General features: G+C 31.8%; 2 protein-coding genes across 2 annotated transcripts; both read left to right on the plus strand.

The window, feature by feature from the left end:
* Positions 1-4,469: 4,469 nt before the first annotated feature.
* On the plus strand, positions 4,470-4,808 carry LOC107902691 (VQ motif-containing protein 1). The gene has a single exon (XM_016828828.1). The coding sequence runs from the start codon at positions 4,470-4,472 to the stop codon at positions 4,806-4,808; it is 339 nt and encodes a 112-aa protein (XP_016684317.1).
* A 6,796-nt stretch (positions 4,809-11,604) lies between these two features.
* On the plus strand, positions 11,605-13,770 carry LOC107905886 (glucan endo-1,3-beta-glucosidase 10). Its single transcript, XM_016832665.2, has 3 exons — positions 11,605-11,818; positions 11,916-12,967; positions 13,261-13,770. Exons 1-3 carry the CDS (start codon positions 11,779-11,781, stop codon positions 13,345-13,347), a joined length of 1,179 nt encoding a protein of 392 aa, XP_016688154.1. The 5' UTR covers positions 11,605-11,778; the 3' UTR covers positions 13,348-13,770.
* The last annotated feature ends 7,877 nt before the right edge of the window (positions 13,771-21,647 follow it).

Here is a 21,647-nt window from a genome sequence, read left to right on the forward strand (position 1 = left end):
TTTATGTTAGTATCCATGCTTTGTGGTTAAATATAGAAATAATTGATTATCAAAACTCTGTTGTGTCTGTGACTGTAAATAGATTTAATTGAAGCTGGAAAGGCATCAAAATTTAAGCAGGGTTCATCATCATACAATTTTATGTTTGAATTGTAATATATGTTGTGGAAAATGTATTTTGTATGGTACTATTCCACTCTCTTTTTCTTTTTTTTTCCTTCAACCACACCATTCTAAACGGTTTTTTCTTTCCAATAAAGTTGTTTTTGTTTCACTGAAAATAAATTTCGAAAAATGATTTTGGGAAAGTAAATTGATTTTTTTTTTAAATTAATGTTTTATGGTGTTTAGATAATCCTGCGTAAAATACTTTTCGTTGTTTGACAATTTTTTCTGAAATCATTTTCTAAAAATTGTTCTTAGTAAAATAAACACAACAGAAATATATTTGTTACAGAATATTATAGTAACATTTCCTTTTAACAAATCGAAATTTATTTCATAACAAGATAATTTATAATAAATATCATATATGAACTTAATAACAAAAAAAATCTAATTAAAACTTAATTTAAATTACATATATTTCATATATGGGAGTAGATAGTGGTATATTAGAGTTGGAAGGGATAAATGAAGCTAAGAATGATTTAAACAAATGTTCAATTAAAATAATTATTAAATATTTATAAATTGTGATATATATTTATTATTAAAATGTTAATATAAAATATTTTTCAATAATATATTAAAAATATCCTTTAAAATTTAAAATTACTATTTTCAATATTTATTTTATATTAAAATAAAACTTTACTATTAAATAATTATTTATATTTATTATTTTTTTAGATATAAATAATTAAATATGTATGTTAAATAATATTGAACAATATAATATTTGATATCAATATTTTAATATTTTTAAAAATTAAAATAAAAAAGATATTAATAATATAACAATATTAGGCTTGATTCAAGTTAATTTTTATATAAAAATAAAATTACTAAAAAATAAACTACTTACACATTTTAAATAAGTGAATCAGTTTACAGGAAAACGAGCTGATTTTCCATTGACATATATAACTCATTTTTTGTTAATTAAGTTGTTTTTCATGAAAAAAACATAGAAAAATGTAAAGAAATCATTTTTGTAAATCATCTTCCATGAAATAAACACATCTTAAATTTAGATATAACCACTTAAGAGACGCGTGAAAGGTAATAATATTTTATTTTAGAAATAAAATGCGATGACATGTTAATTGTCTAGTGTATGTTGATTCGCCAGAAATTGGATAAGGAAAATATTTTGTTCGCAGCTTTCAAGTGATGTGAAATTAGGGTTTGGCCTGTAAAATCTATTGCCCAGATTTGATGAGATATATTGTGGCATTGTTGAAACTCTAGCATATAATAAAAGCTCCAATAACACAAAAGAAGCCTTTTTCATATAAAGTAAGAATCTCAATTAGTTGCACAAGATTTTAAAATCTCATAATTGTCAAAGAACCAAAATATAATTAATAAAATTATTTAAATTTCTTATTACTTTACCAATAGTTAACTATTTTTATAAAATCATTATATTCTTTTTATTTCTTTCACTCATATAATGGATATATATCACATACTTAATTAAAACACGAAAAATATTATATGAAAAATTCAATAATATTCTCACAAAAGGATACGACTGTTTATGTTTATGAATAATAATGATAACAAACGATCGCGACGAGGATGATGGCTCATGTTCCACTCCAATTAGAGCGATTTTGATGACATTCCCCGGTTATTTTCTTCCCTTGTTCTTTAAGAAAGTTGCGTGCATGGTAACATGTTCGTTTGTTATTGTTCCTGGCTATAGTGGCCTAGTAACCAAGTGGAAAATTTTCTCCCTACAAACTAGGTTAAGAAATTGCGGGCAATTTGAAGTTTGAATCAAGGAACGTAGTTTTGTTGATTCATACATTACATTAAACAGGACCAGTTTTGGTTTTGCAATGTGATGAAGCCATTTTGGTTAGTGTGAAATAAAGAACAACTTCCGCTATTAGAAAGGATGAATGGATCAATTAGTTTAATTTTAGGGGAAGTAGTTTGTCAATGAGGTTTGAGAAAAGGTTAAGTTGATCCACGCCCATCCCTAGCATAAGCATGGTAACTAAAGGTGTTCAATTAAAGGAACTTATTCTCAAATACAAGTATTGTCTAAGTGCATGGACAATCCGTTTGAGCCGATTGCAGTGATTTAAGCATGGAATATGAATCAAGAAAATCAAAGTATTTAGGCATAATCTGAATTGTGTAAATGTGCAAGCAGGGCAGAGGGAGAGAGGCCCCAGAGGTGATGTCGAAAGGGGCTATCTGAATCTTAGGCATATTTCCAGGAATGTCATAGTGATAAAAGGCCTATTACAAAATCCAATGTTTTTGAGTCCAAACCTTAAAAGGGGTGTTGCAGCCCATGTGTAATTCCAGCTGCTTCCTTGAATTTTGAGTTCTGGCCAATGATTGACTTTTAGCCTGGCTGGCTAGGCTAGGCTAAGTGGAACTCTGCGCCTTGGCGAAATTACCCGGATGTAATACCAACAGAAGGAAAATTTTGACATACATCTGGAGACTAAGATAAGAAGATTTTTAAAAGTTATGTAGGAAAGTTTCATGTAGTTGTGAACCCCTTTCTTTCTCGTCCTTTTCGTACCGTACTTGTGCGCTACTTGTGGAACTTGAGAACCAAGCAAGTTTGTGGTAGCCACCTGCACACATTTCTTCCATCCACCAAAAAATCCCCGGTAAATTTCAACTTCGGAATGTCACTAATTTTCCTTCATTTCAAACCATCTATCCAATTCCAATATGATAACCTCCACATTTTTATCGTGGGAATAACAAGGAACATGTCAACTACCTTCCTAAGTAATTTTCTACTTTATTTGTAGAATCAATTTATATCTAGATTAAAAACTTTATAGGATAAACAATAGGCTGGAATGTGAATAGGAAGCTAACAAAATAATTTTGAGGGAAATTTCTTGGGGCTTTTCTTTGAATGCATGTATAGTCCCACCGCACCCCCAGGATTTGCTTCAATCTTTTTCAGTAAGAAAGACTTAATATTTTCTGTGCCCGAAACATCTTGCCATCTTGGTATTTCCCTTTAACCTTTCTTTGTAGAGCCTACAAACATCACGTCCCTATCGAAATAACTAGAATCTTTGGGAAATAATACAGCTATCTTAATATAGCTTAAATTCAACCCTTTACCTTTGTTCCCATTTCTAGAACCAGTTAAATAGGGTAAAAACTAAAAACTTGTCTTTTTTTTTCTTCCAGCGTATTAATTAAGGAGGCAATAAAACATGGGTTACCAACCAAATTTGTAATAATTGGATTATGTCATCGTTAATCTCCAAGGGTTCCTGTTTCCTTAACTTCGGGTTTTATACAAAAGTGATGCAAAAAATAAATAATTACGGAAATTTTACTATTTTTAGATTAATTACGAAAATAAATCATTTTCTATCGTAAAAGTAGGCGTGAGAAACTAAAATCTTCTTAATATGAAACTGTAGAAAAAAAAAGGCTTAAGGTGCCACCAAATATGCCCTGAGCCATAACTAGCAAATCATTGTCGAAAACCGCTCTCGCTGCAGATTCTTAGAAACCGGGTGCCGGGGTAGCCTGTCTGGAACTATTGGCCAAGTTGTTTATTAGTTTGATAATGAAAGGACAAGGGTTCAGTTTATTTGACGTAAGAGTTTTTTTTCTGAAGCAATTTGATATAAGAATCTTCACCTACCAAAAATAGAAGGTTATGATTCTCTTTATTAGATATGTCAAAATTTACAGAACTAGATCTTGTAAAATGGTTTAGTTTAAATGAAAAAAATTGAACTGTTTTTTATTATTTCAGTACTCTACTGACCATTGGTCAAATATTCAATCACTGAATCCTTGGTCTTTGTTAATAGATGTTGCCTAAGCTTGGATGCCAATGATTATAAGCACAACATATATATAATATATGACAGTAAAAGGAAAAAAAGTAATTTCTCTGACTCCAGCATCCTCATTAAAAATAGTATACGATTTATAGGACCCTAAACAACTATAACTATACAAGGAAAAAAGGAAGACGACTTTGGACAGTTTCTTCTTTGCGTGGTTTGACGAAGACTTGGTAATTTTACCTTTCCCTGCAGATCTTGGCTTACAAGCTAAAGGCGTTCTGCTTTGACTGCATATATACAGTCAACTCAACCTGCCCGACCCTACACCTTTTGCGGTTCGTGTATTTGTCCTCCTCCCCCTTTCCTTTTCCCTATATAATCCCTGCAACCCACATTATTACAAGTTGCCGTATAGATCTAAAACTGTACGTAAGCATATTTTCAAGCGAAGAATTATTAGCAGTATTAGTTCCGATTCGTTTAAGCTTTTTTCCTTTTTGTTTTTTGCCGATGGCGGCAAAGGGTATGTCTCGTGAAAATGTTAAAGTTGTTCTGATTGGTACTCAGTACGTTGAAACCGACCCCGTCAGCTTCAAATCTGTAGTTCAAAGGCTTACAGGCAAGGATTGTTGCGTTTCATGGATCGAGGAGAGTTCATTTTCCGGTATAAAAACCGAAACAAAAGTCCATGGGAAGGTTGCAGCTGAAAGGCCATGTGGCACCGCCACTGTAGGCGTCGGCACTGGTGGTGTTCCCTTGTTAACCAAGGGTTTTTCTTTCAAAGACTTGGATAGAATGATCATGGAAGCGCCACCAGTGGAGGAGTTTAAGTGGTTGTGGGATGACTAGCATGTTTATCTCTGTGTATATATATTCTGAATTTTTTACATAATTTATTAAGCTTCGTTATTTTTCTAAAAGAATGATTCTTTTCTTTTAAAAAATAAAAAAAAGTTAAATGTTTCATTTATATCTTGATTTCAAAGTTTAATTTAAATATTAAATTAAAAAATTGAATATTGAACCAAAAATAGTATATTAATCTAATAAAAAAAACCCATCTTCTTTTCTAAATAAAAGTAATTTATATTAAAGGTTATGTCGACTGGGATTGTAGAAACGAATGGCGATTCAAGACCCCACGCCTCGCATGAGCAAATACTTGGTGGCTTTTGTTCTCGTTTCTTCAAGCAACAAATCTCCTTCGTACAATAACCCGGCAAAGAAAAGTACTCTTTTAGGTAGGATAGCTATGAATAAAATGTAAATATATAAATTACATTAAAAAAACTAAATATATATCAAAATTAAAATAATTCAAGTATATTGAAATTTATAAAATATAAATGATTACAAGTAGTATAGCATTGAGTTAACCTGTACAGTAGATACAATTGATGGGTGAATATTTGAAGTGTAGAGAAAGAATTGTATGAAATAAAAATATTTTTTTCAATAATTTAATGTCACATCAGTAATTTTATCTTGCAGTTTAAGATTTTCATTTGATTTTTTTCAGGATAAAAATTCTTGAAGTCCAGGATGAAAATGTCGATTGTTATTAAATAATAGAAAAATAGATATAGATGACATGGCGTCACTATTTCATACAATATAGATACTTTTATTTGCGCTACAACCTTTGCTGCTATTTTTTTGGGATGGTAAGTGTGGTTTTGTTAAGGGGATGACAATTTTTTCGTTGATTCTTATGGAACCCCACACCGCTCAAATTTTTTCGATTCTAGAAGCTTGTCTTAGCTAAAACCATTGCACTTTGATAGAGTTATTATTCATTCCTATGTTTGGAGGTTATTAATGCTTTTATGAAGCCTAATGCAAACATTTAGAGTTTGGCTTATTAATTCAAGATTGTTCTGTTGAAATTTGATTTCACTTAAAAGTCCTTTTGAACAGTCCAGATGTCTGACACATTTTATGTTTAGGATAGCTTTATTACATGTAAACTATGATGATTGGAATATCATTCCTTCTGGTCTTATTTCTATTTTGAATGATAATATTTCTACTACTCATATCAATGATTCTAAAGGATATAAGAATGGGTGTAATGGGTAAATCTATTAGTCACTGGAAAAGGAACCAATGGATCAATTCGCCCAAGTCATAGACATTTAGCATGAGATTTCAATCTTACATCCACAATCCCTTTTGTACTGTCAAACTAGAGTTTTTTTTTCTTGTAAAAGAAATAACCCAAAAAATTAAAATATAAATTATATTAATATTTATATATTTTATGAATTTAAACAAAACTATTTTTATTCAATAAATAATAATTTTAAATTAAATATATTAAACAATACCTTTTTCAAAACGATGAAGGTAAGGTAGGGGTGCGGGCTTCCGATAAGAGATTTGTACAACTTTAAAATGATAACCCAAAAAATTATATTTCCTAAAGAGGGATAAGCCCAAAAATGCAAGCATTTTGGGCCATTAACATTCATTTTTGGTTAAGGAAGAGGCTCACCATATGAGATGGACCTACTAATTTTGGGCTACTCTAAGTTATCACAGAGTGAAAATTCTGTAATTTTAATTAAAATCAAATCATATAATGAAATCCGAGGAATCAGAACTGAGGATTCCTTCTCCTATCATGTGTGTCGACCTATTATTCAATTACAACCCTCTAAAAAAAAAGTGCTTCCGAAAGGATCATCAGTTTTATTTATAAAATTCTGGATACCACTAATAACGTGACGCACGACTTCCTATTAAATTAAGGTGGGATATAGGGTAGTTGTGGATATTTATTTTGTATTAAAGAATAACATCATGACTGCAAAATAAGGACAAAGAGTCTTTGATCATCATTTTGAAACTTTTAATTCCCCAAATAAAATTTAAAATCAGTTTCATTTCTTTTGTAACATGTATGCGTATTGGCTGATTCTACTTGCATGCCGAGTATAAAAAGCTCCGAGCCTAAATAACTGGTACTTAACCAATAACCCTTCTTGCTTTTCATTTCTTTTGACAAGTGGCTTATCTTATCCCAATAACCATCATCCACATCTGAAATTAGCTATACATTACCTGTCTCCTTTCTTTTCTCAAAGTAAAATCGATTCAACAGTCCCCTACCCATACTCTCTGTAAACCAAATTATACCTATTGTTTGGTATCCTTGGAAATAAGCTTGTTTTTGGGCAACCATATTCATGTGTAAATACTGTTCATCCAACCCTTTCATGCATTGAACCAAAAATATCCATTTTCCATGAAACGATGGCTCCTTTTCTAATACCAAAATGTCTTTATCAAAAGTATGTTTCTTTGGTAATCTTCTTTATGATACATACAAAATCCCCTTTGGATATGCAATTAAGAAAAGAAAAGATGGCATTGACCAGCTAATAAGTTAAAAGAGTATACATGGGAGAGGGGGCAGGGGGCTGCTTTTTTTTTTTTTCCAATTTATTGGTTTATACTATAAATCAGTGGAAAATAGAGATCATGCAACAATAGTATCTTTCTTTTCTTTTTGCGCTCTACTTTTTCATGGATGGAATCGATGGTTTATTAAAGCATGGAAAATGATACATATATGTGAAGATTCTACAAACATATCCATAAAGAACTGATGAAAATGAGGAGTCCTTTTAATCAAAGGCCACTTTTTAACATCAACCTTCTCTTTTACCAGTCAGATCACATGCAAAGCTTGGGGTTATACCACAAGCCCATGCAACTTCTCAACATCATACATACATTTTCTCCCACACACATATCTAAATGTCTCTGTTAAAGAGGTGAATACGTTTTAAACAAGTTATAAGAGTTATCAATGTTGTATTTTCTAATTTCTATACGAATGCGCCCTGTTGAATGGAAGGATAAGACATTCACAAAAGGATGCTTTTGTATGTAAGTAATTACTATTCGATGGATCCAGTGAATAATGAAAATTTTAAACTCCATTAGAGTATGTAATTAGAGATATTTATTTAATTTGATTGGACCATAAAGGTCGGTAAGGGTAAGGGCTTCTCTAAAATAGAAAAATATCACATTGGTCCATTATATTTTATAAATTATAAATTAATAAATAGTTAAATTGTGCTTTGGTCCTAAATATAATAAAATTTAATTTAATTTTTTAGAACTATATAAAAAAATATAATTAATATCATTCATAAATGGTGTATACACTAATGAATACATCATCTAAATTTTTAAAAATAAATTCACTATAGAATTATATAAGATCAAAGCATTAAATATAAATCAATCAATAGATATATGTACTTTATTTTTTTGCTTCATTTTATAATCAAAACTAGGTCATTAAGATCTTGAAACAAAATCTAAATAAGCCGCTGACATCACATAGAGAATAGAATCATGGCACCAACATCATCTATCGTTATTACTGAGGAGACAAAACCAGCGAAGATGAGGTCTCAACCCACCCTTCAGTCACGTAGATATCCCAAAGTTAAGCTTTAATTATCGCTGAGTGTTGCATTAATGCAAGCTTAACAAGACATGCATGAACTTAGAGAACTAATACGTGCTTTTAAAATTTACTGCTGAATTGATTAGTGTGATTGAAGCCGCCTTGGTTGATCAAATCCATCACATACATGAACACGAGGAATAAAAAAGAGAGCGTCAAAGTTCCAAAAATGTAGCTCACTTGAAAGGGTTTACTTGTAGTTGTTCATTATACGTCGTTTTAAACGACAGAGTACGTAATATAAAAATGAAATGGCGAGAAAGCCATCATGGATGTACGTCCTCCCCGTTTACATGTGAACTAGATAAATCACAAAAGGAAAAGTGGTGGTGGTTTCGTATGGCAGTTGCAGTTGATGTTTCAATCTTAAGATAGATTTATACCTTTCAACCTCTACACCGCTTTTCTTAGCTTCTGCACCTAACTTCCGTTTTAATATCTAACCAAAATCCTAAACTTAATGGATGATGACAAGATTTGACGGGGACTTCAATTCAACAGTCTCTCATGGTGGCTACTTATTTCTACGTCACCATTTACACGGTTATCTTTTGACTATCAAATTTGCCCGCCTGCCTCTAAATCGATTTTTAAAATTAACGTGTCCCCCCCCCCCTTTTTAATCCAATTTAACTGGACTCAAAATCCATCCGTTCAAATTTATTTAACTGAATTACCGAGCTTAAAATTCCTTGAATTATTAATTAAATTATAATACTTGAAAATTTTTAAATTAGACACAAATAACTTTAAAAAACAAAAACAAAAACAAATCTGTTTTATACAAAAATGCAAGATCTTTGTTTAAATAAAGAAAGAAAATGATTGAAAAGAACCGTAAGTGAAGATAAGGACACTTATTCTTGGAAATTTCTACGTATACATTCCTTATCCACTCGCCAAACCTTACTTTTCAAATGGTTTTCTTTTTTCAATCGAGTTATTACACTTTTTAGCTCAATTTCTTAATTTATGATATTTTGAAAAACATTTTTCCCTAACAATTTTTTACTTAAAAAAAAAACACTGTTGTCATGCATACACACACCTTGTTTGTCCCCTTCTCAAAAAGCAATGTCACAACTTTATTCAACTTGGCAGTCTCTCCTATTTCCCAACTTTATTTTATTTTATTTTTACTTGGTTCAAGTTATAAAATTCAAATCCAAAATAAATAGTTGAATTATTTTTCCTGCTTTGAAGGAGAACCGGACCTGTCAATTACCTTATCATTAAAGTGGTGCAGCAGTTAAATTTAAAATCTCCTATGAGAATTCCACTTCAACGTAATACATTTGCGCATTGGTTAATCAACGGAAAAGATTAGTTTTGATGAATCACGATTAGACTAACTTTGAAATTTGTCATTCTTTTTTTCTTCAATTAAAATATTAATTATTTACCTAACTAACTCAACTCAAATCAGTAAAGGCGGAAAGATGATTTAAGGGAACTAAATAAAGAATTATTACAAAAGACTCACAAAATGTTTTCAAATTTTAATTTTAATTTTAATATTAGAAAATTGAAAAGAGACTTTAGGAGTCGGCCTGAGCTTTGTGCAAAGTGAAATTGTTAACTTGGTTTCATCCATCCATAAAGAATTTGAGTCTGAAAATATTAAATTTATTAACTCCGCCCATAAATCTCTTTTTTATTTATTTAATTGGTTGGAAATGAAATAGAGTTATTAAGTTAAAATAAAAAAATTTTGTGTTTTAGCTCTTTTAAAATTCAAAAAAATATAAATCCTAAAATGATAATATTGCTAAAGATTATAAAATTTTAACCATACAATGAAGAAGATTACATTTTGACCAAAATTTTAATTTAATTTCAACTCTTTCAAAACAACTTGTTGGTAGGAGATCAAATAAATTTATTTTAATTTTGGGACTAAATACAGTACTCTTAATTTATATCTCACTAAGAATTGAAATATATATTTTTTGATATAATAAAAATATAGAGTTAAATAAAAGTGAATAGATCAGCAATTGGATGGTAATTTTGGGAAGAAAACAAAAGAAAGTTGACAACTTTTATTTTTGCTGGATAACGCAAATAATGAAGAGATTAAATTAAACCATTGATTCCCCATTTGGCACATGCAATGCAAAGGGGGAAAAACATATGTGTAAATTTACCTCAAATGGAGGGTTGCAGTTTTGTTGGTTAAAATGAGTCATAAAATCAGCCTTTGTTGTCCTTTTACAGAAAAAGTGATTGACCCTCATTGGATAAACCTAAGCCCTAAAAGGTTTTGGATTCTTGAGGTCTAGAGTTTTTACTTTTTATAGATCAAAGCTACAATATCTGTCATCACCATTTCATTAAGGATAGTATACTAAAAAACCTTAAAACTTATGCTTTTTTTAATTAAATAGATTTCTATATTTTTTATTTATGAAAATAATTAATTTTTTCAAACTCAAGTTTTGAAAAATAGGTTTCAAGATGAGGTTTGAAAATCATTGATTTTAATATTAAAGTAAAAATATTTTAAAATTTTAAACTAATTTACATTTTATGATGATAATAATTTAATAATAAAAATAAATTAATGTTTTATATATAATACACTTAATTAATGTTTTCGAAAATTTTGATTACCGTTTTAGATTTTATGTTGATTTTGAAAGTGTATAAATTTTTATTGCTTCATTAAAATTCAAAATAATTTTACTTTAATATTAAAATCAAAGAAAATAATAGAATAAATCTTATTTAACTATAAAAAATAATTTAAGGAATTGATTAAATAAAGTGGAGTAATTTAAAAGGTTTTAAAATAGAAAAGAGAAGTTATGTTGTTGAGATCCTCCAATGTCTTAACCCAACAAGTAAAAGTTTTGGTAATTTTATTCATATTATTTAACATAATAAATGAAAATATGATTACATACAATCATATTAAGATGCTATAATTTGTTTAAGAAAAATTTAAAAATGGGAATGTAGTAGTAATACGTTTAAGCACTAGAGGGATTTTGCATCTTCCTTTTGTCCGAAGAAAGCAGGCGGGGGCAATAGTGTCATAATCCCCCCTTCAAGGAATTGGTAGAAGTTGACGTGTGTTGGAAACAGACAAGCCATGTCTGAAAAGAAAGACATGGAGTACTGTATGAAAATGGGAAACCCAAGCGCTTTAAAAACCCAGTTGAAGGGGTGGTAAGATAACATGGTGAAGGCAACCTAAAACCCTCTCCCCTCACCCCTCCTAATTAACCTCCAACAAGCAAAGCAAAGAATTCACTTTCTCTGTTTATTCCGCTATATCTTAAGTCTTTCTTCTTGCTCTCTTCATTCTAAAACAAAACATTACTTGGCATCATGATTCATGTTTTCCTTCTATTTTCTCTCTGTTTTTCAGGTAGTTCAATTTTTTTTCAATGTTCCTTCTATTTCTTTGTTGAATGTGCCCTCTTTTTTTTTTTTAAATACTTCATTTATTTCTTGTTACTTTACAGATTATGGGCTTATACAAGGAGTTACGTCTCTAGGTATCAATTACGGTCAAGTTGGCAACAATTTGCCTCCACCCGACAAGGTTCTTGATCTCTTGACTGCCCTTAAGCTCTCAAAAGCAAGAATCTACGACACCAATCCTCAGGTTTTAACCACATTTGCCAACTCCAACATTGAGCTTATCGTCACAGTTGAAAACCAAATGTTACCTGTCGTAATGGATCCCCAACAAGCACTTCAATGGGTTAGTACCCATATCAAGCCTTATTTTCCTGCCACCAAGATCACCGGGATCGCCGTAGGAAATGAGATCTTCACCGACGACGACACATCACTGCTAGGGTATCTTGTCCCCGCCATTGTCAGTATCCATGGTGCTTTAGTTCAATTAGGACTGGATAAGTACATTCAGGTTTCGACCCCCAACTCATTAGCGGTTCTGGAGGTATCTTACCCTCCTTCCGCTGGTAGTTTCAAGGGGGAGGTCTCGGGTGTCATGTCACAGTTTTTGCAGTTTTTGTCAAGCACCGGTTCCCCATTGTGGATCAATGCCTACCCATATTTTGCTTACAAGGATTCCCCCAACAAGATTTCCTTGGACTATGCTCTTTTCAACAAGAACCCAGGGATGGTCGACCCTTACACCAAGCTACACTACGACAACATGTTATACGCGCAGGTTGACGCTGTTGTTTATGCCATGTCTAGGTTGGGTTACGGTGGGATCGAGGTGAGGGTTTCCGAGACGGGGTGGCCGTCTAAAGGGGACTCTAATGAAGTCGGAGCTACCGTCCAGAATGCAGCTGTTTACAACAGGAATTTGCTGAGAAGGCAGATGAGTAATGAGGGGACACCTCTGCGACCAAACATGAGGTTGGAAGTGTATTTGTTTGCTTTGTTCAATGAAGATATGAAGCCCGGACCGACCTCTGAAAGGAACTACGGTCTCTTTCAGCCTGATGGAACCATGGCTTACAATGTGGGCCTCTCTGCCTTGGCCACTTCTTCATCAACTTCATCGGCTTCCATTTCTCTTACTTCCTCTGCCACCAAGGTAAGCATACCATAAGTTTTGTTTTCTTCTAATCCCATTAACCTACTTTAAGCAAATTTTATCAATACTAATAAAAAAAAGCGGAAATATATCAACAAATTGTATACCGGTAGCCCCGAAAGAAAAAAAAGAGTGTAAGAAAACTACAAATTGTTGTAAAATATTTATAGGAGAAAATTATATTATCGTTTTCTCAATAAAAAAGATTAATCTTTTCTTTCTTTCTTTTTTTTTTTTGTTTAGTTTCGCCCTCTCTCTCTCTCTCTTTTTAAATGGTATATATTGTGAAACAGGCGTCAAAGGTGGAATATCAAAGCTTGGTGTACTGCATGTTTTTGTATTTGCTGACTTTCCAAGGTTTTATGAGAAGACAACATTAGGCAAAAATGGTGACTTCAGCTGCATGTAAATATTACATTTTGGTAAGGAAAAAAAATTGGGGTTTTCCTTTTTTAGGTCATTTGATCATTTCTGAAGGAAAAAAAAAAGAAAAAAGAGGACCACTTAACACTAAAGGTACCCCAATTTTTATCACCAAGTTAACCCACCAAAATTGAACTTTCTCCACAGCTGATGATGGATTTCATGAGTATCCTTTCAGCATACATGTTCAACAAAAAAGGATCAAATTAACCATTATGATCAAATGGGTATAATTTCAAAACATACCCTTTTGTGAATTGTGTTGATTTTCTTTTGTTGATCATATTGAAGCTTAATGAAGTAAAAAGCAAGAAAGCCATTGTATTTCTTTTCAATATTCTAGCAGCAGTTCAAATATGTTTTAGAAGAATTATTTTCTCCATTCACGTAAAAAATTATATTATCATTGTTAGAGAGAAATCAATAAATATAATTCTATTTGGCCTGCGAAGAAAAAGCTTTTACTTTCACTTTTGGACGTGGAATCCGTAACTGTTCATCTCAAATAGTCAAAAATAAGTAATAACAAAGACTGTTGAAGCGTTTGCTTTTCCCTTCCCTCGTTTCTCATATACCATAAATTAATAATAAAAAAGACTATAAAATATCAAAAGTTTGTAAAAGAATATATGGGATAATGAATAGTTTAAGCTGCTGTTTGGATCTTTATCTACCCCGAACCTGAAATTTGGGCGGCCGTGCTTTATTCCCTGTGGCCAAATGACCGTCAGCATCGGTCATATGCCATCCTTTTTTTTCGCAAAGAAGCTTTTCAATATTGGCTATCTTTTCTTTTTCTATAGAGATAGGGAGACAATCTAAGCTCAGCCTTAGTTAAAAATCTTCGATGGAGATGGTCTTCTCATCTCCTACATCACCCAACTTGTTGCACATGCACCCCACAACAAGTTTTAAAGGCCTCCCACTATCAAAATTTTCCCCTTTTCTTCTTCTTTTATTTTAAAATAATATTCTCTTTCAGATGTGCAAAAGAAAGTTCAAAGGATCCCCATCAAGAAGTAGGAGATTTTGTGGGTGGAATTGTGTGATCTTTGAAAGCTTTGTAAACAAAAACAAGTCTATTTTATGTTTTTGTTTGTTTTTGGGGTTTTAGCTGATGACATGTTTTCTAGACTCTAGTGGGAGTGACGCATCATTTTTGTTTGAGGCCCCATGTTCATGGAATTTAGCATGTGCCTTTGCTTCTATGATATGAGGGCATGTTGGCAAAATAGCTGGTCTTCTATATTTCTATCCCCTATCAATGGGGTATTATCATTATTTGATTATTCTTTTCCACACAATTCCATCGAGCTTTCATGAACCCTTCAAATTATAGGTCTATTTGTCTATGTCTCCTATCTTCAAGATAAATTATGTTTTCTAAAAACAATTAAATGTATTTAAGATATTTTAGTTATCAATTTGCCATGCTTAGAAATCATAGTTATTCTGAATCAGGGGATAAACTTTGTGATGTTGACAGCAGTATTTGGGAACCATAAGTTAATATGTAGCATTAGGGCAGCCAAAGTCAAAAAGGGCAAAAGCAAAAATCCATTTGTAGATCACTTGTGCTATTATTTTATGTTTGTGTGTCGGCGCACTGACGAAGTTTACATTTTACAAAGGAATCAATAGCCCCTTCTTCCCTTTGCTTTATATTTATATTATCCTAAAACTATTGGAATGGGAATCATTGAATTCATCATGGTTTGCCACATCGGTATTTGGTAGTTGGTATCTATAAGTCAAACCAAAGTGATGAATTAATTGTCCTCTTCAATTGCTTCGACTTCACATGCTAAGGAGAACTTCTAAATGGATTTAATTTCGTATTTACATCATCGTTCATTTAAAAACAATTTATGAAAGTAATATTTATTAACAGTGATTAAAATTGCATTAACAAGTATAGATATAACAGATGGGAATCGATTCCATCATCATACCCACTATTTTTATAGAGGGATCAACAACATGCACTATTTTTATCTCTTTTGAGATTGAATGTATTGGCTTGCACTATTTTGTCAAGTTAATTGAAAGAGTCGCAAGTTGATAGAAGACTTCAATCGCTTGAAGCTTCCTAAATGCAAAGGTGAATTCAGGGGCTTTTTCTACTTTTATTTTTTTTATTTTAAATTTCAATTAAATCCCTTTTAATGTTTTTGTTAAACGATAAATTTCAGTTCAAAAATTTAATAATTCAATTTAAATTATTTTAACACCATTTTTTTTTATTTTGACCCTCCCTCAAATATTTTAATTTTATTTTGTCTCAAACAAAAATTCCTTACTTCATTTCTACTTGTGTCATTGCCATGCGAATTAACGCTTAATCTCATCAAAATCCACTTGAACATTTCTTTAATCACATCCAAACTTAGCATCTCATAACTCAACTTCTAACTCTCCAAGATATATATATATCTCCCATATATAGACTCTAAGATATATTCTAAGTTACATTTTATTCCATCCTAAAAGAATTTTTCATGTCTCTATCGTTAAAAAGACTCCAAACTTACACCCTGATATCAATGCTCTAGCCAAATCTCACCACTACTCTCCAAATACTCTTAAATCACCATTAACAACTCTAGGCACCCGCGCAAATTACCTCCAATCTCCTACAACACCTCTCTATCTTTTGTAGCAATAATAAAAATAACATTTGAACTGTTTTTTATCTTTTGTTTTGTTCAGTAATAGTGCTAGCTTCCGGGCTGGTTATCGCCCTTTTTTTCCCCTTCCATCAACTCTTTCTTTCTTTATTTCTTCTTCTCGTTCACTCCACATGTCTTCTCTCTTTTTTTAGTTTGCAGATTTATATTGTGGATATTTTTGTTGTCTTCACAAGTTATAATGGATAGATAATGATGTTTCGTTCGCTAAAACTCCACTGGCCACTAGTAGTTTTTCTTGGAAAGTGGATGGCTCTCCATCAGTTTCTTAATCTGTTTTTGTTTTGAGAATCTTTCAGAATAATAAATGATTTCACAAGTCGATTTGGATCCGTGTTGTCTTAAGTTTTATATGTTTTTTTGTTTGTTTTTCCATTGTTTAATAAGTCTTTAATTTTAGAAGTTTTTGTCTACTTTTGTAGCACGATTTTTATTCTTTCTTATGCATGTAATCTTAGTTTTACAAGTGATTTTAGGGATGGTTTTGTTGTCGTCTAGTTTGGTGAATGCTCGATTCTTTTCTCGTTTTTTGCTCGTCGCTTTGGACCATCCGGGGCTGATTTCCTTATTATGTTAAGTGCTTGCAATCACTCCAGATATGTCGTGCTTGACTGTTGACAAAGTCAATTGTCAACGTGCCATAATGTTTTATTAATGTTGAGGCTAAAGTCTTTGCTGTGTTGATGGAGCTTGTCATACTCCATCTACGATGAGTGTTTGTTATCCCCCCCTAAATTATATGGTTCCCTCATTTGAATGAATTAATAAATTTACCTTTAAAAAAAATAATATTTGAACCCCTCCTTAGAAATCAATTCAAGATCACCAATTAATTAAAATATTATTTTAAATTAAGAGTACATACAAATAATACATATTTAAATAACTATAATAGAAATAGAATATTTTAAAATACAAATGATGAGTGTAGAAGCCCAAATTTTCCCGGGCCTGCACCAAACAAACAGCCCACATAAACAAAAAATTAATAAACAGTCCACGACCCAAAACCCAAATTACACCCGCCCATTACAAGCAAACCCAAATAAAACCCAAAGCCGAATGGCCCAATACCCTTCAGCCCAAACCAATACCCAAGCCCGAAAACCAAAGTCAACTTAGGGTTTCAGTGTCTGAAACCCTAAGCGACGCCTGCTTCAGACCTTTGGTCTTCTACCGCTACCGCCGCGTCTGCCACCACCATCACATCAACCGTCGCCCATCAACCTTGCAAAACAGAGAACACACAAGCAACAAAATAATACAATAAAAATAGCATAAAAATAGAAGGAGATCGGCTATAAAAGGCCGGATTTCCCCTCTGTACTCTTCTTCTTTTTTTTCAACGAGATCAATACAAAAAAAAGCAGATTAAAGAAATAGAAAGGTTGATCCCAAAGTTTTTCTTTCTTGTTCTGTTCTTGCGCATTTCCATTCACTGTTATTATTATTGTTTACTTATTTTCTTTATTCTTTTAAATTAAAAGAAAGTGAAAAGAAAAAGGGGGAGAGGGTACCTACCGGTTTCGAAAGCTTGTCGCCGGAACTCCTTTCCGGTGTTGGAATCGGACCGAGGGGGGTACGAAGGACCTCTCTTTTTTCTTCTTTTCGAAACTAAAGGGGACAGATCTCTAGCGGGGTTTGAAGGTGGGGTTAAAAACCCGATTTTTGAAGGCGCCAACCACCGCCTGCGGTGGAGTCACGGCGGCCTTTGGCCTGGAGGCCCGACGGTAGGACTTAAAGAGGGAGAGAACTGAGAGAGTTCTCTGTTTTTTTAAAAATATATAGAATAAGAATGTTTTTTTTGTTGTTGTTTTGCTATTTATGCAGGCCACCATACGGCGCCGTTTTGAGCCTGAGTATTGTGGCCAAAACGACGCCGTTTCGCCTAATGCCCGTGACCCGACCCGTTGGCCTTTAGGATCCGCGTGTTTCTGCGGTGAAGGGGTTATTTGCAAAAGGGCCCTTCCTCTTTTGAGCTGTGGTGCAATCAGGTCTTCATGGTTTTTGTAATTTTGGCCATATAATTTTTCGATTCTTTTCTTTTAGTCCAGATTATTAGAACACTGTGTTTGGGGGCTGGGAATATTTCCCAGTTGGTCCCTCATCCCCTAAGCGCATTTCATTTTAGCCCCAGCCATCTTCTTCGTTTATTTGCGACTCTGACCCCTAAATTTCGGTCCGTTTTTAATTCGGTCCTTAATCTATTTATTCATTTTTTATTTTATTAAAAGAAGAAAACAAAACAATTTTATTTAACACTTCATTTAATGTTATTTACATACTTTCGTTATTTATTTATTTTCCTTTTTGGTCAGTATTACTTAGGTTTTATTTTATTCATCCTTTTATTTGATCCTTTTATTAATTTTAACCGATTATCATTGCAACCTTATTCCATTATTTATTTGCTGTCTTCATGCATTTTTAACATTTAGATTTATTAGTGTTGTTATTTCATTACTGCTATTGTTACATTATTACTTGCATTATTATTATTCATATATTAGCATTAATATTTGTTGGTTTTAATGTTGTATGTATATTTTATGATGATGTATGTTATGTCATTATTACTATTGTATTTCATGATTTATTATTTATTCTTTAAATATTCTATAAATATAGTTATCTTATGTTATTATCGTACTTTACATTATATGAAATAATTGTTTGCCTTCACATGATATTTGTATAAATTAAATTTATGTCTCGTTAAATATTATACTACCCTTTTTTACTCAAAATTCAAAAAGGAAAATTTTCAAAAATAAAATAACATTTCGCATTTAGAAACTCAAGAAAATCGTACCCTAACTTACGGGGTTCCGATTTTCTCGAAGATTTAAATACATGAATCACTTCAAACCAAGTTTTAAATCTCACCGGGGATTAATAAAAATTTTGTATCCTAACTCACGGGACATAATCCTTTTATTAAAACCCGAGATAATCAAACTCTTCCAAAATAAAATTTTCTGGCATTATTTCTCTTATTGGGAATTTTAGATATCGCGTCCTAACTTAACGGATGTGATTCTTTTCCTCGTATAACGTGAAAATATGCCCCTTTTTCCAAAAATTTTCCACATTTTAATATAAGGATTGCATTTTTAAAATTCTTCCAAGTTTTTTAATTTTCGACATTAAGACATTAACTAATCAACTAGGTACCAATTTTGGGCGTTACGAGGGTGCTGATCCTTCCTCGTACGTAACCGACTCTCGAACCCGTTTTTCTGAATTTCGTGGACCAAACTCGTTGTTTTAATAAAACTAAATCGTTTATTAAAAACAACCTCTTTTTAAGGTGACCCGATCACACCTCATCAAAAAAGATTGGTGGCGACTCCCATCTTCGTTTTCATTTTTTAAAACCCAAGTCGACCCCATTTTCAAACAAAAAAAATGGTATCAACAATGAGATTTAAATTAAAATAAATCTATAAATAGAATATGTACTCAAACTTGAGCCATGAAAGTCCAAAACCCTTAACCTTGCAACATAATCAATCCCTTATTAGCAAGTAATCAAAATAACCTTTAAATGAAAAAAGAAATTGTAACCGCCTGATTTTGGGTCTAGTCGGGACACTGGTTTTGGGACCACAATTCGACGAGAAAAATGTAATGGTCTGAATTTTCAGAGGTGTCGGAACGGTGATTCGAGATCACTAAATTCGACAAATGGGTAGAAAATATTATTAATTTAGTGAGTATAAGTTAAATGTGAAGTTAGGAAAATTTTTGAAATAGTGAATAGTGCACTAGAAATAAATACTAAAATAATTAGAATCAAAAATGAGGTATCGAGACCTCAAGGATTTTAAATCGAGCCATAAATATTTTTATAAATATTTATGGAGTGTTAAAAAGTTAGTATTAAAGTTTCGTTAAGAAATTTTAAAGTTCCAATAATTAATTGAACAAAAAGGACTAAATTGTAACAAATGAAAAATTATAGGAAATGATTAAATAGCTTAAATGATAAAAGGAAGAGGACTTAAAAGGAAAATAGACCCAAGGTCTATTTGGGCTGGACGGCAAAGGCATGAAATCAGCAACAAAGTAAGGAGAATTAAGGGCAAAATTGGAATATTGCAAAATGTACTTAATAAAGTTAGGACCAAAGTGGAATTATCTAGATTTCTCTTTATTTTCTGCATTCTCATCAGAAAAAACACCATAGAAGGGCTTCCTTAAGCTGGTTCTTCCTATTTTTACTACAGGTAAGTTCAATTCTTGATTATTTCTTGAAAATTTTATGTTTTTGTGACTTTTACAACTAGGCCCACTTGTTGAATTCATTAGTTTTTGATTCTATGAAAGAAGTTGAAAGTTGCTATGAATATGTGCTGGAAGTATATGATGATTTATCATGGAATTAGAGCTTTAAATTGTTCATATGTTGATTTGATTGAAAGAATTGAATAGAAAGTGAATGTTTGGGACCTAATAGTAAAAGAGTTTGAAGATAGAGTTATATGTGGAAATTATGAATTTCAATAGTTGTGAAACAACTTATAATGTCTAGGTAAAGTATTAATTGAGGAAATTTGATTAATTGAGGGGTTAATTGAGAAAGGACCGGATTGTATAAACTGTGAAATTTGGGGCAAAAAGGAAATAAACATTTTGCACTAAAGCAGTTTTGGATAGCAGCAGTAGTATAACTTTGAAAAATCACCAAAAATTGTGGGAATTGAATTAGAGGGTGAATAAAATATGAAATTAAAGCTCATTGATTCTAATTTCTCATAGAAGAAACGGTGTAAGCAATGGAATTGTAAATCATGAGATATAATAAATTTTGTGAGATAATGTCAGAATGATTTCGGGTTCCCCTGTTCTGACTTTGGAAAATCATCAAAAATTGAATAAAAATAATTATGAGTTATAATTTATATGCTTAGAATCCTTAATGAGTCTATTTTCAAAGTAAATAAACGGAAACATCATCCGAATTCTGTAAAATTAGATATTTCATTTTTAGTGAAGAGTGGTCGGAACTGTCAGACAGCGAAGTAGGGGAAACTTTAAAGAATAAACTGTACTATTTGGCTGAATCAAAAATTCTGAAATTTTATGGTAAGAAGGTATGTGAGTCTAGTTTTAGGAAAAATTAACGGATCTTAATTTGGAGCTCTGTATCTCCGGATAAAAATAATTTTGTTACTCTGACTCGGATAAACAACTTTAAATATACATGTGAGTGAATAGTGAAATTATAGCTAATGTTGTTTAAGTGTGTTATACACATTAAGGATGTGGAATGGAGAGGAGGAGGAGGAAAATTGGGAAATATATGAATGATTTGTGTATAATTTGTCATATGCTTGATTATAATTAATAAACGATGAAATAGAAATGATGCTTATATTTGTGCATTATTGGTCATGGTTTAAGCTCATGTGTGAAAATAAAGTTTCATAGTATGTGTGTATGGTATATTTGGTATATGATTTGGCATGAAATAATGTCATGAATGGTTTATGAATTAACACATGTTGGTAAGCCTGATACATGAATAAATGTTGTGCTCATCCATGCTTATAATGCTTATGTTGTAT

Source organism: Gossypium hirsutum, chromosome D05, assembly GCF_007990345.1.
Source record: "Gossypium hirsutum isolate 1008001.06 chromosome D05, Gossypium_hirsutum_v2.1, whole genome shotgun sequence".
Taxonomy (NCBI): Eukaryota; Viridiplantae; Streptophyta; class Magnoliopsida; order Malvales; family Malvaceae; genus Gossypium; species Gossypium hirsutum.